At 37.8% G+C, this 22336-nt stretch overlaps 2 protein-coding genes and 1 long non-coding RNA gene across 3 annotated transcripts in view; 1 reads left to right on the top strand and 2 right to left on the bottom strand.

Moving 5' to 3' along the window:
- On the bottom strand, positions 1-2421 carry LOC117399973 (glyoxalase domain-containing protein 5-like). The gene is made up of 5 exons (XM_033999438.3): positions 2256-2421; positions 1625-1672; positions 1247-1408; positions 833-988; positions 1-696 (listed from the first exon to the last, which is right to left on the bottom strand). The coding sequence occupies exons 1-5, from the start codon at positions 2313-2315 to the stop codon at positions 553-555; spliced, it is 570 nt and encodes a 189-aa protein (XP_033855329.1). The 5' UTR covers positions 2316-2421; the 3' UTR covers positions 1-552.
- Positions 2422-3123: 702 nt separating this feature from the next.
- Positions 3124-19935, bottom strand: LOC117399249 (ras-related protein Rab-12). The gene is made up of 6 exons (XM_033998317.3): positions 19557-19935; positions 12417-12477; positions 7485-7623; positions 6818-6907; positions 5867-5971; positions 3124-5198 (listed from the first exon to the last, which is right to left on the bottom strand). The coding sequence occupies exons 1-6, from the start codon at positions 19801-19803 to the stop codon at positions 5085-5087; spliced, it is 756 nt and encodes a 251-aa protein (XP_033854208.1). The 5' UTR covers positions 19804-19935; the 3' UTR covers positions 3124-5084.
- LOC131736821 (uncharacterized) overlaps positions 19925-22336 on the top strand; it is a 47813-nt gene continuing 45401 nt past the window's right edge. The window contains exon 1 of the long non-coding RNA XR_009328402.1: positions 19925-20053. This is a non-coding gene — a long non-coding RNA (uncharacterized LOC131736821). The remainder of the gene's footprint in view (positions 20054-22336) is intronic.

Genomic DNA, 22336 nt, shown 5'->3' with positions numbered 1-22336 from the left:
TCAAGTCAACAGATTTTATTTATTTTGTCACTTGATTTTACTTTGCATTCAATTTTGTTCAGAAGTCGAACTCTTTCCAGATACTGTAATGTATAAACAATGACTGGCCAAACATGTGTGAATGAACATGAAGGTCCTACGCATTGTTAGAGTTACAACGGGAGTGTTAATCAGTGCGGCCACTGGTGGTTTTATGCAAGCTTTGCCATTCAAGTAATACCTGGGAGACTCTCTTGATGGGCACAAGGGTCAGTGCAGACACCATACAGGGAATGGTTGCAGGACACTCATTATCATGCCCCTTGTGAGGTCACTGAGAATCCTGTGTGTTTCCATGATTGTTGTGAACTGCAGATAACTAACACAGCTTAGGTCTGTTGCATAACATGACCCGTGATGTAAGTTTTCACACATTCATTTAAAAGTACAACATATTACAAAATGTGCAATTATTTAATCAGTAACGTGAAATCAAAATGAAACATACAGCATATACAATATAAATTGAGTGAAAAAGGTAAAAACACATGTAAATGTGACCCCTTTGCATTACTATGCTCTACCAGCTGTGGGCTCCGAGTGGTAATTAGATACCTCAACAAGATTCCCATCTGGGTCTCTGAAGTATACTGAAGAAATTGGGCCCACAGCACCGGTTCGGAGAACAGGTCCTTCTTCTACAGTCACGTCACAAGCCTAGCGGGAATAAAAATCAAAAACAATATAAAGTTATACAGAAACTTTTTGACACTAATAAATTAAATTATGGGGTATCCATGAAATACGCAAAACTGAAGCTGGAGCTTGAATTTCAATTGCTGGGTCCGCTGACCTTAAGATGCTCTATGACTTCAGCAATTGGTGTTTCTGTAACAAGACACAGGTCGATGGAGCCAGGTGTTGGAAGGAGGGCTTTTGGTTCAAACTCCTTGCCAGCCTCGTGAAGATTAAACTTCTGGTTTCCAAAACTGAGTGCCTTCCGATTACCCTAGGGAAAGGTAAACAGAGTAAAACGCAGAGTCAAATTAAACGTTGCTTTGTTCACTTCTCCTTTTCTAAATAAACATTCACATTTAACATGGCCAGCAACAAATGCTTTGCTGCATGCATCTTAATTACTTGTTTCCAGAGCTGCAATAGTACTTAGTTGTTTCTCCTTTTAGAAAATGTGCTGCAGTCCTTGACTGGAGCAAAAGCTATGCTGTATTTTTTTTTTTTACACCCCTCCTCAGACGACTTACTGTACCTTGAATGTGACAACCTCCATTCCCAAGACTTTGGAGTAAAAGCCTGTTGTCTCCTCGATGCTCCTTACAGTGAGGACCAGGTGGTCAAGCCCCTGGATCCGGAGAGGGGGTCGACTGGAGCTGTAAAACTGAAACCCAGACAGCCAGTTGCTGGCTACGGGCTGAAGGATAATACAAAATATAAGTAGTGCTGGTTTTGCTATTTGTTTTTTTTTAAATTGTTTTAGGTTTTTTGCCTAATCAATGATGATTAAGACCTTTTACATGTCCTTACTAAAGTGGACAATTTGATTAATGGGATTTGTATATATTTTTTAGTAATAAGGCCATTGTCATTGCGTTAGTATTGTCTCCACCTGGAACAGTGAGTTACTTACAGTTTTCCAGTGGGGGGGAAATTGCCGTTGCACACTGCTTCTGGTCATCTGGAGATAATAAACAGGGAAATAAACACACGTTGCTCTTTGTATTCGCAAACTTTGTGTGTTAAGTGGCAGATCCAATAGAGCACTTGTAATTTACTTTGATTTTTTTTAAGTTACTTTGAATTTTACAGGAAAACGCTATCACAGCTTCCATTTTGCGTAGCCTACAGAATAACATTTTTAAAATATTTTAAAAATATATGTTTCATTAGTGCCATAACATAAGACACAACATATCGTGTAGTACTATTCTCTTTGTTTATTAAACTTTTTAAACTCCTAGCGTAGTCACAATTTCGGCATAGGCGCAGAAAAGACGTGTCACGCTCTTTACGTAGTGCAGAAAGACGGGCCAATGTAAAACTGTACTAGCACTAAACTAAACCTGATTTAAGATTATAGTTTGGTGGTCTTATTTAACTCAGCATTTTAATTCTCTCAGCAGGCCCGTGCTTGAAAACACGGGCCCGTCTTCCGCACCGCAGCGCTTATTGACTTGAGTTAACTGAGTCAAGTCCAAGTAGGTTATTTTATTGTTTTAATTTCAAAGGAAAAAAATAAATAAAAAGCATATTAGTGGTACCTTCCCGAACAGGGTCTGACAGCGCAGTCCTGTAGATGTCAACAGACTCCTTAGAATCATAATCCTTAGAAAGCAAAAGCACCTACAGTAACTTTACACTCAAAGTAACGTCGCTGTACCTGGCTGTAAGATTACTGTAACATGTACTTCCTGATGAATGAATACCGTAAATAACGAAATACCATTCCCATATTTTATGTAATATAGACGCCACATTTACGATGCTGGAGAAAAACCAAAACAAAAAACAAGCAAACAAAAAAAACTTAACATGTTCATTTTCAACCTTACCCAGCAGTTTTTATCTATTACATAAGGAATGTATACTAGTATGTATGTTGTATTGAAGTATGAGTAATATTTATTTATTGAAACATAAAAACATAGTAAAGATAATTTTGACTACTATTTTGGAGTAGTGTATTTTTTGGAGTACACTACTCCAAAAAATTAAAGGAGAAAGCAATCAATTATTTTCTGTTTTGTATTTGTAATTGTAATTAATTTAGAACAATTTGTAGATTTTATTTTTCACTTTGACATTATGGACTTTTTTGTGTTGATCAGTGGCAAAAACTCATAATTCCATTTTGATTCCATGTTGTAACACAATAAAATGTGGAAAAGTCCAAGGGGGGTGAATACTTTTGAGAGCCACTGTATGTACAAACTTTAAAGACCCTTTGTTCAAGCATGTGGCGTATATTATTGATACGACCAGAAGTTAGAGCCATGCAGCCTTGAAAGGGTTCATTTTTATTGGACAACACTGCTAATGGAACTTAGAAAATCAAAGAATGCATCTGTCTGTCAAGCTGGATCTAATGTCTGGCAGGAAATGTTTTTGAGAAAAAGAACCAGTGACATCTGCTGGCCCAAGACTTTATTCAAAAACAACCTGCTACAGCAGATGAAGATTTAGCATTCATGTCTGCTAGATTATTGTTAAAAACAAACAAAAAAAGTATTCATTGTATTTATTATTGCGAAATAAATATAAAACTTTATTTGCACATCATTAGTTTATGAATACCACAATAGTTATAAATACCACCAAAAAAAACAAAACATAAAAAAACATGCCAACTTTGAATACATAACTTCATTCAACCGCACCTAAAGTGTTAAGCATTACAGTATGCATATTGCTAAATTGATGTGAAAAGAGTTTTACATGTATCTCTGGACCGGCAAGTTAATTGTTAAAAGAATCTGCAGGTTTCCCCCTACAAAATGACACCAATAAAGTCATACAGAAAAGAGATGACAATTGAGAATCTTTTTTTTATTTTGACAAAGGATTAAGAAGAATTTAAGATTATACTGCATCTAAAAACGAGCGAAAAAAAAATCTGTCCCATTTTGCTGAGGGCATGCCTATTTCCTAAACTGTATATTTTGGGCAAACCAATCCATGCTTTACAAACTGAACTAATGCCTAAACTGTGTTAATCCGCAATGCAGCCAAATACCAATGATTATTAAATATAGCTGAATTACTGTTTACATGATAAAAACAGACTGAGTGGCAATCTTCATCACTTACCTAAACACTAAAAGTTATATAACCTGGGTAACCAGGAGCAATGGCTTGTGCAAAATACAGGAAGTGTTTAATGAATCTCTGCCATTCATCAAAGTGTGCATCAATTACCTGAAGGAGACCTTGCATTTCTTACAGGCAGGTCCTACAATGGAACAGTTTACTTCACTGACTGAAAATCATCACCCTGTTTGATAATAATAGTCTGATTACCTTGTTCTGGTCATACAAACTGTGTGGACCAGTCATGAACAAAGAATCTTGCACTGCAGTGACATCACCTGCTAAACACAGCCTTTAGGGACTTCAGCACAATCCTCCAAAACAGGGAGTGCAGTTTCATTTGATTAATTTCACAACCATGTTCAGGAACAACACTTGAGTGTTAGATCTCAATTAAGTGTGCTGGGTTAATGGTTTTTCATACTCAAGCGTTGTTTCTGAATAGGACTCTGATTTTCAGTGCCCTTACCAAAACCAAAGAGGGTCTATAATGTCAATGTATGTCCCTTTTAAAATGCTATGATACTTCATTAAACCTTAATATTTAGCCTACCTATCCTCTTCTCCTCTGCACTACAGTTGTAACTGAAATAGCAGGCTCAAACATGACAAAAAAGCAGGAATCTGTTTCATGTTACATTTGAAAAAGCAAAAAACAAAAAACACAAGTTTTTAACAGCTCAGAAAATTTTACAGGAAAATATACACATCCTGACTCAAGATACTGTCTAATGATATATAGTGCATCAAAATGGGCACCACGTATTACAAGTTAATGTGTAGCTTTCTTGATTTTTGTCCTTGTATCCCTCTTACATACTACAGCCAACTGATTGTAGTGCAAAATGGATAAATTAACCATTCGTACCAGCTTCAGCCAAAAAAAACGCAGTGTGTGGGAGGAGGTAAACTAACAGATATTTCAATGACTTACAAAACTGCATAAAGAAAAATATATAAGCCAGAGAAATATATAAAAGAGCTCCCTTCCTTGAATGCAGCAACCTTGGTTATTAATCAATCAATCAATCAAGCAATCAATCATCTAGGTTGTCATGCAGGTGCAGCGTATTTTCAAATACACCTGTAATAGTGTCTATTGTTAGCATGTATCAACAAAAACGGTATGTTCATGTAAAATGCCTTATTGTTGTGTAATTCAAGTCACAAATAAAGTGTTATCACTTGGCAGCAAGCTTTAGCACCCTCCTCCACAATGACATTTGACTGGATGTGCCTGACAGGAATGGTTCACAATGCTACTGTTTTTGCGGACAGGCCACTCAGCAGCAGCGCAGGTTGGGCCGGGCAGGAGGCAGCTCGGGGGGGATCTCAGGCTCTGGCTGAAGAGACAGGATGCTGTTGGACAGCTCCTTCCTGGGAAGTTCTAGAGGCAACTGCAACAACAAAACATCACAGATCTTGAAGTCATGAAACTGGGTGTCTCAGTAGATTGACAATAGCATATAGAACTACTGTAGGAAAGGAGTTCGTCTGGTCTCAGTTCAGTATATAGTGGACAGTATGTATGTTTTCACAGGAGGTTTAAACCTCCTATACCTACCCGATTAAGAAAATTGGCTTTACCGTGAATGAAAAAGACATAAATCTACATTGTTTAGCATCTGTCTTGGACACAGTAAGTAAATGGAGATCCACCGTCATCAGTACTAACCATCTTTCTTTTAAGTTAGGCATATACAGTACTAGCAGGGGCTTGGTTAAATATAATTTGTATCAAGCAGTGTATTTACTGAAACAAATCTGGCATGATTATATACTAGTGGAAATGAAATAGGCCCAGTAGATTAACAACTACTTTAATCTTTCTGTCACATTTAGTCTGCCAGCTAGCTGGTTCATTCTTTGCAGCATGCCTCCAACAGATAAAAGTTATTTTGAAATCCAAGTGTAAAATTGCACTTAGATGAGAGGTCACACCACTTGAAGGCAGATTTGTATTAGGCATAAGCAATCAAAAGAAGCAAAATTGGGACAAATACATAAAAGCTAATAATATAATAAGCTGTAGGGAAAAAGCACAACAATTACATGGTTTACAAACCTTGTTTAGAACATCATCAACAAGTTTTAAAAATATCTCATCAACATTATAATTATCCTTCGCACTCGCTTCACAGAATCGCATACAGGATATCCTCTGGGCAAACTGAAACGAGAAATGCACAGTCAAATACAAATCTTAAGTATACTCATTATAGAACAGAAGGAAGGTGTATATGACAACAATCCATGATGTTATGGTTTCAAAGGCAGTTCCTCTTACATATATTCATTAGTGCTGGGACAACTATGAATTTTCCAACAAATATTTTTTGATATGTATTCGGATACAAAAAGTAGATGTTCGTATTCGCTAGAATGCTTGTTGCTTGTTCAGCAACAAAAAGGCACAAGTAAAGCTCATGTTATTACTTTATGAAAACGTGTCTATGGCCACTGTTTAATACTTTGTTTTGTAGTTAATTCACTGGGGTAAAGTAAGGCCTACACAATGTATTCTTTACTCCTGGTACATTTTCTACTTTAATGCGTTACATATTATAGGGATGTCAATTGTCCGGTTTTGGACAGGACATCCAGTTTTAATGGAATTTGTAAACTGTCCTGGGGGAGTGATTGGGGCGATGTCTGGGTTTTAAAAAATGTAAAGTTGGCAACCCTCATTTTAACGTCTTGCTGTAAAATAATGGTGCGCACACACACACACACACACACACACACACACACACACACACACACACACACACACACACACACAGCCCCCCCCCTGCTATATTATTTTTTGAAAATGAACGAATATCCAAACGAATATTTAAATTATGAGCGTATATCCAACATGAAAATCCTGTGTTCGTCCCAGCACTAATACTCATAGTTACCCAGTTATCCTCGACACACAAAATCACAAAACACACTAGGTCTGTTTGTTAATGCAGTAACTCAGTATAGATCGTTTTTAGCTTCAGCAGATTAAGGGGCACAAACTGCCTACCCTTTCGCCTTGCTGTCGAGTGATTATTCTGTCAGCTTCACAGTCTAACTTGTTTCCAACTAGTAAAAGTTCTGCATCCTCTGAAGCATACTGTTGGAGTGAAATAAAAGACATATGAGGCGACATGTTATGTACAGCAAATTGATGATTAGCAGTCAAAAAATAACAAATGTTCTGCTAATAACTCTCCAATGAAAAAAAAAAAAAAAAACTATAAAAGATGCAAAAAATGTATGAACTGAAATGGAATTTTCAAATGTGTCTGAAACCAGCCACCTTTGGTTCCTGATGTACTGTATTATGTAGAAATGTAAGTATTATATGTGGACTTTAAGACAGCAAGTATATAGGTTATTTAAGATACTTCCATTTTTTGGGGAAAAAAATATTTATATACCCAGTAGGTGAACAATAGGGACATGCACTCATTTTCCCTTCAGTGATAATGCAAGTAATGTTAAAAAACATGTAATGCTATTGCTATTAAATGCCTGTAATAACATAACAAAAGAGGACAGACAAATGTCCCATGCCCACAGTACATATGCGTTTTTATAACAGGTGGGACATACGGTACCTATTCAACTTAGGCTACGTAAAAAGGATCTTAAAAAAGGTCCCCACAATTAAATAAAACACAGAGAAGCACTGGTCACTCTCTCTGTACCTTGTCAATCATTTTCATCCACTTTGGCAAGTCGTCAAATGTCTCCTGCTTGGTAATATCGTACACTATTACAATTCCCTTGGCTCCTCTGTAGTAAGCAGAAGTAATGCTGTTGAATCTTTCCTGCCCTGCTGTATCCCTGAATGGAAACAGCACATGAGACTGTAAACAGGACACCGCCAAAACACACCTTCATTGTGAAGTATAGCACATTTTTTGCATCCAAGAACTTAGGGTTAGTATGTTGATGCGCAGCATGACGCAAACATGCTGTATGCAATGTTACACATGCGTTAATAGAATGCTAAAAGCTGTTGATGTGAATTCTATCATTCTTTATGGAACTTTACCAGTTTATTTTAAAGCTACAAGTTACATAATATCTTTATTTTTATATAGCGCCTTTCATAGTGGACCACCATCACAAAGCGCTTTAAAGAGGTAGGCTGTGAACTGTGCATAATATGCAGTGTCACTTAAAATAGGACACTGATTTAACATCTCATCCGCAAGATGGAGTACAAAGAGGTTAACCTGGTCCGACATTGCAATTTTCCCTTTCCTGTCCGACATCATCAAAAAGACACAAAAAACAGGTCTCTAGTCGTTTTTTCTCCAGAAAAAAAGTCAAGAAAACCATTCAATAGCTGAGTGAGATCGATAGGAGCCAAGAGAAAAAAATAAAATAAAAAGGGGGCGTATCTCATGAATACAGATAGCCCCGGCATCACATAGATAACACGGACATAAACAAACAAGATAGCTACTTCTGCATCCAGCGCTCAAAGAATATCACAGACATTTGCAGAGATTTTTTTTAGATGTTATAGTAATAAAATAATGACTTGGATCACATTATTGAGGAGATGATTTATCGGTATGCACTACTATCAAGAGGTATGTGAAAAAAACAGCAAACAAGGGGTGGGGCGGGGCTGGAGATGCAGTACTGAGTGTCCTGTTGATATCCTGTTGCAGTGCCTTTAAACCTGTTTTACTGTGAAAAAATACTTTTAAACAGCGCGTCTAAAATAAACTGCGCGTGTGAAAATAAATTAGACCTGACGCGCCTGAGACTCGCTGAATAAATGGACTGCAAAGGGTTAAGAGCTCGGAGTCACACAGTGAGTCAGTCAGTGGAAGAGGTGGGATTTGAACCCTTAACCGTCAGTGGCAGAGGTGGGATTTGAACTGGTGACCTGCTTACAAACCCTGGACTTTAACCACTGGACCACACTGCCTCCTCTCTATCACTATCTCTCTCTCTATAAGGGGTTTTAATCGATTAAAGATTAATCATGTCTGTGGGTATTGATTGATTAAAAAAAAATCATTGATCGATTAATCTCGTCTACCCACGTGCTGTAGCAAAAAGCAGTGCATGAGAAAGAAATCTAGAAAGATGGCGGAGAGTACTTCAAAAGACAATGGGAAACTGGTTACAGGGAGATATACCCAACATTTTGCCACAGCTCAGAACATTGTTTTTGAGAGGTTATCAGGGGGCCGCGCCAAGACCTGGCTGGCAAATACATTTTTCTGACTTCGAAAAACGAGAGCGCAACAGTTAAGTGACTAGTTTTTTGTATTGGTGTTAATACAATTACAAATAGTGATTGTAATAAGGTGTATCCATCTTAAATATATATTATTTTATTTTACTGTTTACTGGAAGGGGGGCAGCAAAAAAATCTCGGAAAAAAAGCTTAACCACTGGCTCAGAAGGAAACAACAAGAAACTGAAAGATTTGCTCTTCGGGCTTTCCTTTTAGGGCAGTACTACGAGTTTATCTCATCTGAGTCGCAAGTAAGTTGTTTTTTCTATTAGTTTAAATGTGTGCCATGGCAGTACATTTACAGCTATAGCCTGTCTAAGTCTTAATTATGCCATATTCAGCCAAATAAATTAAACTAAAATAGCACTCAATTCAATACATTACCTGTTGGTTTAAAGTTTATACCAAAAAAGCGGTACAACATATTCAACCCAGTATTGGTTGTAGTACCGCTGCTATTTTATGTATTATATTAAAAGACTTGCTTTGGCTAACTTCAGATTACATGCAAGTAAACATTTTCATTTATTGTCAAACTCTTAAATGAAAGTTGCCTGTAAAACGTTAGGTGTCATTCATAAATGCTTGCAAAAAATAGCATGAATCCCAAGTATTACTTTTAGTTGTCTTTGACAACAATTGCATTTTATAGCAAACGGGTGTGATTAATCAATTAATTAATCGTCCAGATGAGGTGATCAATCGATTAAAATGTCAAAATATATATATATATTACATACATTTTTACATTTAGATTAGTCTCTCTGTCCCCTCAATTAAATGCTGCATTTAAATTTCACAATTACAATAGCACTTTCAATTTAGACGATTCCTATCCCTCTCCACAGGAGGGCACCATACCTGAAGTCACAAGAGTCTTCATCCAAGTTGGAGTCTTTATTGAGGCGAGTATTTTTGAATTATGTAGAATAGCTTTTTTTTTTGTATTCTTGTCCTGTAAAAAATAAACTAAACCCATGCCTATGGCATTAGAATGTAATTTCTACCTTGATACTTAATGAATATGGTCCTTGGTGTCATGTTTGACCTCAATATTAAGCAATAGCCATTATTGTATTACCTTTGTGCCAGCATCCTGAAGCCCTTTCGCTAGCGAATGCCAGCCCCTCGAGTCCACTGTGTTGTTATTTACTTTTTCCCACAGCCCAATAGCTGATGAATGAAGACGACACATGGACATCTAGTGTTAGGTTACTGCTGAAGCCAAGGATGATGCAGCAGTTAAATCAGGTGACAGCGACACAAACATACAGGGTGGAACATTCAGAGCTGGAGACCTGCCAAAGGGGAGTTAGTAAGCCAGATTCACTCAGTGCATTTCAATACCAAGCAGACACGGTCAGGTCAAGCACAGACACTGCTATAGTTGTTCAGTTACATGCCAATTAAACTACTTAATCTTACTTAAGACCTTTAGGACTACTCCATCAAACAATGTGATTAAATGATTAGCACATATATACAAATAACAGAATATAAACTTTACAGTGGCTTTGAACACCTTTATTAACTTTAAATCGATTGTGAAGGTATTGTTAAACTGATCAGGATCTCTAACTTATTGGTTGGAAGCAAGGTAGTTACACACCTACATGAATCATAGTATATAAAGCAACTGGGGTCCATATCTCAGAGGTTTATAGATAATGGGCTGAGTTATTGAAGGCTTGGGAACCACTCACTATCATTTGATGTAACATGATAATTGTATGCCTGGGGTCCCTTGCGATAAGCATAGTTTAGAACACTGCACTGTAAGCAAAGTATTTAAAGTTTAAAATAAAAGACAGTATTACTCTGAATTAACACCACAGCGTTTATTGTAAATTGCTAAAAACAGCTGCAACGCTTATTCAGGGGTGGTGGTAATCAGAAGTACTATGGTTTTCGAAAGGCACCATTTTTTATTGTTTTTTTTTTTTACGGAATTTGAGGGAGACACATATCGAAGATTACTGTAAAGGGCTAAATATTTGTGAGCCTTTTAGCATGCATTTTTCGGTATAAAAAAAAAATGCAAACATTTTTGGCACAAAATCAAATTCCACTAACAATACATACTTGGTATATTGCAACAGGTCTTCAACATTTCTGGAGCAAAATAGGTTTTATGGGTGTGATTCGCCAAATATTTTGGTCGCAAATATGTATGGCTTTACAGTATTTTTGCAGATACAGCTTGATCAGGATGGTGAAGAAGTCCTACAACTTTAAACTGAAAGCTGTTGAGCTCGCAGATCAGATTAGTGCTGCTGTATTTACTCCTACACCAGTATCAGTACATAGTGCTGTGTACCTACGGTATTTTTTTTGTTTGGGTTCCATGAACTTTACAGTAAAATACCAGTATGCTCCAGTGAGTAATTGCACTCTTTTAAATACATTTTATTCAAGTTTATTCAATTCATGTTGTTTCTAGTCGTAATATTTTGCCATATCGTTTCTTTATTAAGTGCTGCATTTATTTGAGCTGGGGGTAGGGAAAAAAACGTACATGTTTCGTTATTGAGAGCGGCGTTTATTCAAGGACGGTGTCTATTACAAATCTGATACCTGAGCGCGACGCTTATTCAAAGGCGACGGTAATTCAAAGTAATACGGTAACATGTATTGTAATTGCACAGCCACAGGAGTGAATGCATAAAGCTGTGAAGTCTAATCAGTTCATTTTATTTTATTTCAGAATCCCTCAAGACTGACATGTTGCCCGCATGGGACTACACAAAAGAAGTTGTGGGTTTCTGCTACTGTAACCCCATCCTCCTTGCTATGGTTGCCATGTGCAATTTATTTGCATCTCTTCTGTCAGGCGCCCCCGATCAGAACATTTTACATCTATAATATATGAAAAGGGTTCCTTGTATTTTTCAAATTACTGAACTTTGAAATATTAAGGCAGCATGTTCCAGTTTTTATTTTTTGTTTATTTAGAGTCTAATCATTGGCTCTCAAAATCAAGTTTTTTTTATTTAAATTTACTTGCACTGTAGTACTTTGGATGTCCCCAGGAGGCATACTGTTAAATAAATTGTGTGATTCCACCACGTAAACAACAAGGACACCATGTATACAGGATGGAGACATAAATGAATGAATAAATGTGCATCCCACTCTTTTTTTCTACATTGCTGAAATAACGCATAGTATTTAGGACCCATTCTCCTTCAAAAAGGTTAAACCTGTAAAATAAGAAATTCAATTCCAGGCACCCCGTTTAAAATATGCTCTTCAATTCTTGTTTCAAGAATGTTCAATGATTTAGGTTAAACGCCTCACTGTAGACAGAAGTGCAATAGAAACACTACATTATTTAAGACAGGAATTGTGTTAATCGAGCTGGATAGCTTCTACTTACCAGATCTGTAATCTGATTTTCTTTTCTCTTAGCTCTACAGTTTTGATTTTAAAATCAACCCCTACAAATGAAAGACAGGGAAAGAAAAACAGAATCAGGTGTTAAGACAAAAACATAATGAAAAAGGTGGAATCAGAAACACAAAAGGTTAACAACAAAGTAAAAAACAAAGCTAAACGAATACACCCTTAACCAAGAAATATCACTGAAGGAAAATGAGGCAGCCTAGCCAACAGTGATTGATAACTAACACCATACATAAGGTAGAAGGCAGGTTTCCTGTTATCCATGTGACTGTCTGCAAATAAAAACCCAGCCAGATCAATAACACCATTAGAGTGGTATCTAGTACTACACTAGGTTAACAAAATGTCAGTTTGGAAGTCATGCTTTCAGGTAACGTTGCACTTTCTTGGTCATTTTCACCTGTATAGTGAAATTGCCCCCAGCCCAGCCAGCTGCTCCCCTATTGACTGACATGTTTTCAGCCAGTTGCAGGAGACACTGCTGAGATACAATGAATCTGGAAGCGAAGCAGTAACAGACTTCCAGACAGTAAGGTACGGAAACAGAAAACATTATTTTACCTAGTGTAGTACGAGAGATCAAGACTCAAAATAAAAACTATATATATATATATATATATATATATATATATATATATATATATATATATATATATATATCATTCTTTCAAAACTGCACATGGCACGCAAGCTGTACAGAATTATTTAGCTACAATCACTTTAAGTAAATACACAGTTTGTTTGTTTTCTTTTGTTTCTTCAATGATCTGGGTCAACTGCAGCACGCCAGTGGTTTAGTCCTCTACATGCGGACAAACTTCAGGACTAGAAAATCTTCAGGAACTAAACAAGAGGAGTCCTGTACCGATCAGAAAATCCAGTTAATTCGTTTAGCTGACCTTATCAAGTGGACCAATTTAGACTGATCATGGGAACCAACCCACAGACCAGTATGTAGAAAATAGAACTAGGATATTACACGATTTGAAGAATCATTTTCTGTGCGCTGCAGTGCAAATATAATTAGAAAATTACTTCCCCCCTTTCTATATTTTCCATTGTATTTTTTATTTTTTTTAACTCCCACAGGACTTCAACTGATATTATCTGTCATTGAAAATGTAAGTGGAATCTAGCATTCTACACAATGCATATGCTGTAAACTAGTTTAAACCACAAGCGTGGGTATACCTAGCGTGGGATACATTTTTGTTATCCAACTCGAATGGGATAACATGCTTAACGAGACTGGTTTTGAATGTGTCTTTACTTACATTTCAATCCAGTGGTGTTCTGCTGAAATTCAGGATGGTGCTGCGCTTCGGTAGTTCATACAATACTGTCACGATACGCGTTTTATAACAACTTTAAAATGTTTGAAATAATTTCAAACTTCTACTGTTGTTTTGATTTGGACTGATTTCCTTGACAACAAGTTTAGTCAAGAAATGCCAGCTACTGATCTGCCTGCGTCTGACTTATCCTAAGAGCCTGTAGCCCCTTCATTAACACCGCCAATGGTAGGAAACAACAGGGAGGCAGCAAATTGGTAGAATGAGCTCAAAGTTCCATCTAAAAGATGGTTGAGAAGAGGCCATAAACTGGGTTGCAAATGTATCCACGTTGAAGCATAACCTATTGACAATTAAATTAAAGAATGTAAAGATTGTACTGCTATTTATTAAAAATATATAATTGTGGTATAAACAGAATACTGAATGATCATTTGTGGCACACAGTTTATTAGCCTTCAGAGGATGTCCTTACATAAACCACTTGTCCCTCTCGGGGCTCGTGATTTACTGGGACATCCTCTCATGGTGAATAAAAACCGTATACCAGGAACGATCAGTCGGTATCCTTAATGTATATTTACAGGACGATCTAAGCAACCCCATTGTGCTCTGCATACATGTTTATGATAAATGCTGTTTGGTAGCCATACTTTCAATATTCTTAGTACATTTGTGTCTTGAAAGTGTAAATTACTGTGGAAATTATCATGGTACATTTTTTATAAGGGCTACAAAGTTGTATTAGAAGTTTAAAACCTTTATCAAAAAATACATTATGATCGATATTATATTATGGCTGATGCAATACCGGCACAAGGGTCATGACGAATAAAGTATTTGCACCCCCTGTTGGGTGCATCAAGTGGACTAAATTAGGTAGGCGGCAAGTGACCCTCTCAGTTTGTTTTTCATGGAAGTATGATGGCATGTTGTAGCACAATGTTCCTCATTTGGCATTTGTAATACAGTATCCTCCTATCAAGTATTTAAGCTGTACTCATCACAAACACCTGGCATCACAGATAAGAGTGCTCTAATAGAAGAGGCTGCTCTATGTTTGAGCCATTTTACATGTATAATCTGTATAGGGCAGCAGTGTGGAGTAGTGGTTAGGGCTCTGGACTCTTGACCGGAGGGTCGTGGGTTCAATCCCAGGTGGAGGACACTGCTGCTGTACCCTTGAGCAAGGTACTTTACCTAGATTGCTCCAGTAAAAACCCAACTGTATAAATGGGTAATTGCTTGTAAAAATAATGTGATAGCTTATAACAATTGTAAGTCGCCCTGGATAAGGGTGTCTGCTAAGAAATAAGTAATAATAATAATAATAATAATAATAATAATAATAATAATAATAATAATAATAGAGCAGCTGGAGCCATTTAGAATATACAGTAACTATACAAAAAGTAAACTGTTGTCAATGTCGTCAGCTTCTGGGGTATAAAAAGAAGTGTTGCTCCATGAATTTATGAGCAGTGAGGGTATGCATTGTATGAAAACTGGTTACAAAAAATCAGTTTTGTTTTTTACCTTAACTGGGTTTAAATCAGGCACAGTCACATAGAAAAGAAAACAGCAATGTAGAGTAAAACATGAATGCCACCACATGTTAGGAAACCTAAGAGATAATGGGCCTGGCTCCCAAAGACTATGCTCAAGGTCAAAGGAAACAGTTAAAAATGTGAATCTTGTAATAAATATTTACAACTGCAGTCTGGCAAAAATAAATAAATAAATAAATAAACACATTTATATATATATATATATATATATATATATATATATATATATATATATATATATATAAAATTTTCCTTCCTCAAAACCAAAGCTTAGCCAATCAGGTAAAGTGTTGAAAATTCAGTGGCCTGTCAATTTAAAAAATTTGAAAAGATTTATTTTCATTTTACTGCAAACAGATGCTTAAATATGATGAAGTGTTTGGGGCGGTTCAAACTGGTTACCATTAGTCACCATTTTAACCCATCTGGGTCAGCAAAGTCATTTTACAGGTAGCGTTCTCTTATCTTTAATTAAAAAAAACACACACACTGCACTTTATACCTTCAACCCTGACTTTAGTATCAAGGTTTGTATCCTAATTTTAAATACTAAACCCAGAATAGACCAAACTGCAATCCTGAATCCCCTTTCTAGCAGAGACTTGCTTGTCTATTTTTACAGCTGAGTGCAATAAAGGCATAACAGGTCACATGACTTGCCAAAGGTTACCAGGCAGTGAGTTACCTGGGGTTAAAAGACCAGGATATTCAGGCACTGGTTTTAATGTGAACTACACCACAATGCAACGACTTTCCCAGTCTCTACAGCCTGCCACATATTTCAGAAAATGTGCTGTATAAAATACCTTGCCTCTGGAAACAACAGTGCTGTGATCAAACAGTTTCAAGTGCTGGGAAGTTTCTGAAACTTGCACTGAAAAATAGCTAGCTGTCATAAATCTGCCCTAGTATTATTAAGACAAACAACAGAATCATTCATAGCAAGCTGGAATCTCCTTATCATTACTGTTGCAAAGTCAATGAGGCAACACTTGAGAGTTCTAAATATACCGTGTTGAAAAAACACATTCCTGCTAACCAAATGGTGCCTTCTAAGCTTGCTGCTACTTTACTTTCAGCTGTTCATTGCCCACAGTGACAATGACAGCTGTATTTCACTACTGAATGATTTGCAACTGTTCTGATTGGGCTGTGTTCTGGAAATCAATATTATGTTCTGCTACTCATCTTTACGCCACACAAACCCCACAAGGTCTTCTCTATTGTTTTGTATTTAAACCTCTAAGTGGTTTTATTTGGGTAACGGGGCTGTTATCAAATTACCAATGCTGTCAAATAAACACTAATGGAGGTCATTTGTAACTTAAAAGCTAAAAGCCCTTGAGGTATGAATATAAAACTCACATGCTTGTCCCACTGTATATTAAATTTCCCACATCTTGTATCCAAGAAAAAAAAAAAAAATTCAATTGTACTTCCAGAAAGCAATCTTCGAATCATGTAAGGAACTGTTAGAGTGAAAGGTACCCAGATAGTTGTTAAATCAGGATAACCAAGTCCTTTGTGCTGTGGTACATGGGAAATTCCTGCTGTTTCTCTTAATATTTTATTTGTTGTCTTGATGTTTTTTTTTCCCCCCAATGCATCTGCTGTAAGGGCCATAATACATAATACATAATAAAGGCAATGGATAGCCTGGTAGAAATAATAATTTAGTTTTTCTTCAAGATGCACACCTTTTATACTATATTTAAAGATCCAGTATAATAGTTTAACTTTCAAAGTGCATTCTTCTTGGCATTCTTTTTCAATTCTAAGCAATTTTACCTCAACTGAAGCAGCTTTCGTGCTGTGTTTCATTGTTCTCTCGTTTTCCCCATTTCAGACAGACCCGCGCCTCCTGCTGGGTTACCCAAGTGAATCATCGGTGTATTTTCCATTTAGGTCCCGGAAATAAAATTCCAGCCATCAGAGTGATACTTAACACTGACTTGTTTTCAAAGTCTGAACATTTTAAAATTACGTTTTAACTGGTCTAAAAACATTTTTTTAAATTGACAGGCCACTGAATTCATTCATCCCCGATGACACTGCTGCACGTAATGGCAGGCAGACCATTTGTCTGTAAAAGGTAGCTTGTGGAAACTCTCAAGTGAGAATAATAGGTGCATCTACTGACTTTTTTGGTGTGCACCTGCTGCTACCTGACCAGAAAGAAAGAAGACATCAATCTGGGAATGTAAGCAAAAATGTAAACATACCACCAAGCTTTGGACAGATTTAAGTTTCCTGAAGCAGTTCATAATGCCAAAACAGTACTGAAAGTTATTTCAAGTTATATGGGAAGGTAGGAAAGAGCATTGCAAGGTCCTCTACATCATACAGGTATTGTTAATATATATGGACAAGATACTGGCTTTATATTATTATTCAGTTGGAAAAACGCTGGAAATTACTATGAGTGTATAACCAAGGTTTTAAAATCTTAACTGCTTCTTCATGTTACGTGATTCTTTCCTGTGCTGTAGGGCAGTCTTACCCTAATGTCCTAGTTTCAATCTGATCATGTGACCTGGAGCACAGGAAGTGATGGGCCGCAGGAAGCAGTTGATTACACATCCGTAGTCTATACAGCGGTACATGAAATATCCTAAATTAAAGCATAAAAACTACAAAGAACCTTAAGTTCTTTAACACAGAAAGGGGGCCCATGATGATGCTCATGGCAAATGGTCATTTTAAACCATAGTTAGCACTACTTTCATATACTGATCATCTGCTATATTACTATTTCTGTTGCTCTGAAAGGGTAGTACAGGTTTCTTTCTAGTTTCTAATCACTTCCTAGGTTGACAGCAGCTAGACTATGAAGATGGAAACTGAGCTACAACACAGGAAGTGATTCAGTGCTAGAAGCAGCAACAGCTTTTACTGTGTTGCATTTGATATATCTGCATCTTCCACACTGAAATATAAAAGGCCTTAGAGAGATCCCCCCCCCCCCCGACCCCGACCCCGACCCCGACCCCGACCCCACAGAAGAATGAACCCTACCACGAAACAAAATGTTAGTTCACTCAGTTGTTAAATGCACTTCCCGAATCTCTTGCTGAGATTCCAGCCCTTTATAACCTGTCAAACATGCAAATATGTTTTATAAAATCAGTAATAATGTCAGACTACATTCAACCATGTTTCTATCCCCATACTTCAAAACTTGAGTATTTTACTTATTCCTTGCCTACTTAAAAGTCTTGGAAAAAAAAGTATTTTGTAAGCAGGCCATGAACATATACAACATGCATTACGGTGTATCTATTCAAACCCTACAGTAAAAATCTGGATTAATTGCAACCAAAATAAATGTAATCTTCCAACCTTAAAAAAATAAAACATTGTAGAGCTAGACACCTAAAGTTTACATCATTGCAAAGGCCTACATGTTTGGCAAATTACAAGTCCAGGGATAAGTACAGTATATGCTTGTTAAATATACCACATACTGTATCTAATTGCATCCTTCTGTACCTGTTCTTAGGCATTACAACACCCACAGATATGGACAGAAATGTAGATTATAACAAAGCTGTTGTTTTTAAATGATCTTTGTTTGTGATTTAATTACTCTAATGATAGAGTATATATTCAATTTAAACTAAATATATCTTTCAAATATGGTTTACTAGGGACAGTAGAAAAGTTCCCAGAAATTTGCTGGTATACTCATATCAAATTGAATTATCTTGGGATAATGCATCTGTACTTTGGCCAAAAAAGGAGGGGATGGGGGTTGTGTTTTCAGAGGGGACACGTCATTACGATGCCTTGTTTTGTACAACAGCCTACTTATTTTAAGAATTATTACGTGCATATACGTGACAAACACAAGCAGTAAAAGCTGACTGACAATAACCAAATATAGTTTATACTACTTTAGAATATTTTTGTATTTACTTTTATGGATTTATAATTAAATACGTTTTTAAACCACAATACTGATACCAAGTGTGCCTGTATTAATTAAGATGTTACGAAATTATAAGTTTAACACTGCATACAAATGTATACGATTAACATGGTCATGCATTATACCTTTTAAAAAAAGAGCCTATGTTTATAAAGTACAGAGTGATTATAAAGTAAGTTCACCATAACAACGCACCATATCTCATGTGGTAAACTTACTTTCTAATCACCCTGTACTTAATTTTGTATTGAATATTCCAATAATAATGTTGTTGTTATTTTTAAACACAGCTGTCCCTCTTACAGTGTGAATGCACTCGTCCTTACCAACAGTGGACTTGCACGCTTCGCAGAAAGTATCATCCGTGAACCTCTCCATCAGGCTGGTTTTGCCGACTCCGCGGGAGCCGATGATGATGACCTGCAATTTGTAATCTGCCGGCCGGGGTTGCAGCTTCCTTCGGCGAGACTGCCCACCGGTCAGAGCCGGGGAACCGCTTAGCGAGCCCCAGGTTTGTCTGCTATGCCCACCACCACCTCCGCCTCTCCGCTGTATCTCATACGTCAAATCCATCAGTGCTTCCACATCCGACAGCAAAGATATTCGAACCTAACTTTATTATTTGAGCAAACTTTTTAATGTTAGAGTTGCTAAGTGTTTTGCTCCCCCAAGCTGTTGTGCTGTACAGTGGCAAAGGAAACGGATCATTACGTCATGGACAACAAAATTAGGATTGGGAAACATCCTTCTGAAACACTAGGACGAAGAAAGGAAAATACTCCATCTACAGGGATGGAAGACCAGCACGCTGCAGAACAACACAGTGAGTAGGCTTTATTTTCTGCAATCAAATACACAAAAACAGGTGTGGAAAATGGTTATTTATGTAAGCAGAAAGGCAAGAGTATTAAAATATATGACAATAGTTTAGCTTTCTGGATTTTGCATTTCAAATTTATTTGTATTTATTTATTTATTTTACAAAGTCCAAATGCGTTATAGTCTTGTTTATGTAGATAGTAACACGGTATTGGTGTGCACAGTGTCTAGTACCTCGTACGCATAGCGCCCTCAGTGTTCAGTACACTCAGTGCACATGGCGCTCTGTGCATATGGTGCCTGGTGCTCACTGTGGTGCACATGGTACTTCGGTGCCTCGCTGTGTGTAGCGCCTCCGTACATACGGTGCTCAGCGCGCACAGTACTCGGTGCACATAGCTCCCTCAGTGCTCAGCACACTTGCTGCACGCAGTGCTCGGTGCATGTGCCACACTCGGTGCGCATGGTACTCAGGGAACTCATTGCACATGATACTTGGTCCGCACAGTGCTCAGTACACATGTTGTCTAGTAACGCATAGCTCCCTCGGTACTCGGTGCACATGGTGCCTTGATGCACTTTGCCTGTAGACGGTGCTCCACTCCGCTGTAGGCTGCGTGCTGCCTGCACGTAGTCCGGGCTAGACACCCTTGTCCAGTTGCTGGGATCGAACCTGTGTGAAACAGCTCTCTCTCTCTCTCTCTCTCTCTCTCTCTCTCTCTCTCTCTCTCTCTCTCTCTAATTCAAATTCAAATTCAAATTCAAATTGGCTTTATTGGCATGACAATAAAAATAATTGTGTTGCCAAAGCACATACATGGCATAACCAACTCAAATATACAGACAAAGAATTTTTCTTAATACTAACAGTATCCCTCCTCCCTCTATATTACTACAGTAAACAGAATCCCTCCCTTCCCCTCTATATCAAACAGTACCCCCTTCCCCCCTCTATATTAAACAGAATCCCCCTCCCTCCCTCTATTAAACAGAATCCCCCCTCCCTCAATTAAACAATACCCCCTCCCTCCCTCTTTCTATATTAAACAGAATCCCTCCCTCCCTCCCTCTCTCTTTTCCCTCTCTAGTGTGACGTGTTCACGGTCTGTCCCTCAGGCTATGACAGGTCTCCACGTATTGACCGGCCAGTCTGGCTGTGTGTTTGTCTTCCCCCAGCAGGATTGACAGCTTCTGGGTATCACACATTTTTGGGAATTCTGGGACTAAATCACAGAATTTGGGGAAGAAAATGTCCCTTATGTTTTTATATTTTTCACAGTGTGTCAGGAAGTGAATCTCTGTCTCGACCTCTCCTGTCTCACAGTGACCACAGTGCCTGTTCTCCCTGGCCAGCCAGGTTTGCCTCTGTCGGCCTTTTTCAATGGCCAGGTTGTGGTCACTGAGCCGGTATTTGGTCAGGATCTGCCTCTGCTTTGTGTTTCTGACAGTTACCAGGTATTCTGCCAGGGTGTAATTTCTATTTAGGGTCCGATAGCACTCTAGTTTGTTTTGTGTTTTAGTGTTTGTATCCCAATGGTCCAGATAGGAGTGTTTCAGGTGTTTTATAATTTGGTTGACACTAATTGGAATTGTTTTTGCAGTGCTGTCCTGAAGCTGACTGATGTCAGTGTTGCTCAGCTCAGTGAGCTTCAGGACCAGCTGGCTGAGGGGACTCTTTTCTGGGCTGAGCTCTTGGTATTGCAGGGCTTTATGATGGAGTGAGTTTGGGTCACTAGTTTTTAGATGAATCCAGTATTTTAATGCTCTTTTTTGGATGTTAATAATCAATGGATAAAGGCCTAATTCAGCCCTGCATGCATTGTTTGGTGTTTTTCTTTGTAATCTCATGATGTTTTTACAGAACTCTGCATGCAGGGTTTCTGTGGGGTGTTTGTCCCATTTTGTGTAGTCCTGGTTGGTGATTGGACCCCACACTTCACTGCCATAGAGAGCAATTGGCTGAATTACACTTTCAAAAATTTTGAGCCAAATTTTGACGGGGGGATTTATATTGTAGAGCCTCCTCTTTATGGCATAAAAAGCCCTGCGTGCTTTCTCCTTTAGTGCATTCACTGCCAGGTTAAAGCTCCCTGACGCACTGATGGTCAGACCCAGGTATGTGTAGCTGCTGGTGTGCTCTAGGGTGGTGTTACCTAGAGTGAAGTGGTACTTATTTCCCTGAGATCTGGCTTTCTTCTGGAATATCATGACTCTGGTCTTGTTCATGTTTACTGCCAGGGCCCAGGTCTGACAGTACTGCTCTAGCAGTGCCAGGCTCTGCTGCAGC

Source organism: Acipenser ruthenus, chromosome 4 (assembly GCF_902713425.1).
Source record: "Acipenser ruthenus chromosome 4, fAciRut3.2 maternal haplotype, whole genome shotgun sequence".
Taxonomy (NCBI): Eukaryota; Metazoa; Chordata; class Actinopteri; order Acipenseriformes; family Acipenseridae; genus Acipenser; species Acipenser ruthenus.
This window is presented reverse-complemented; position numbering and strand designations above follow the sequence as displayed.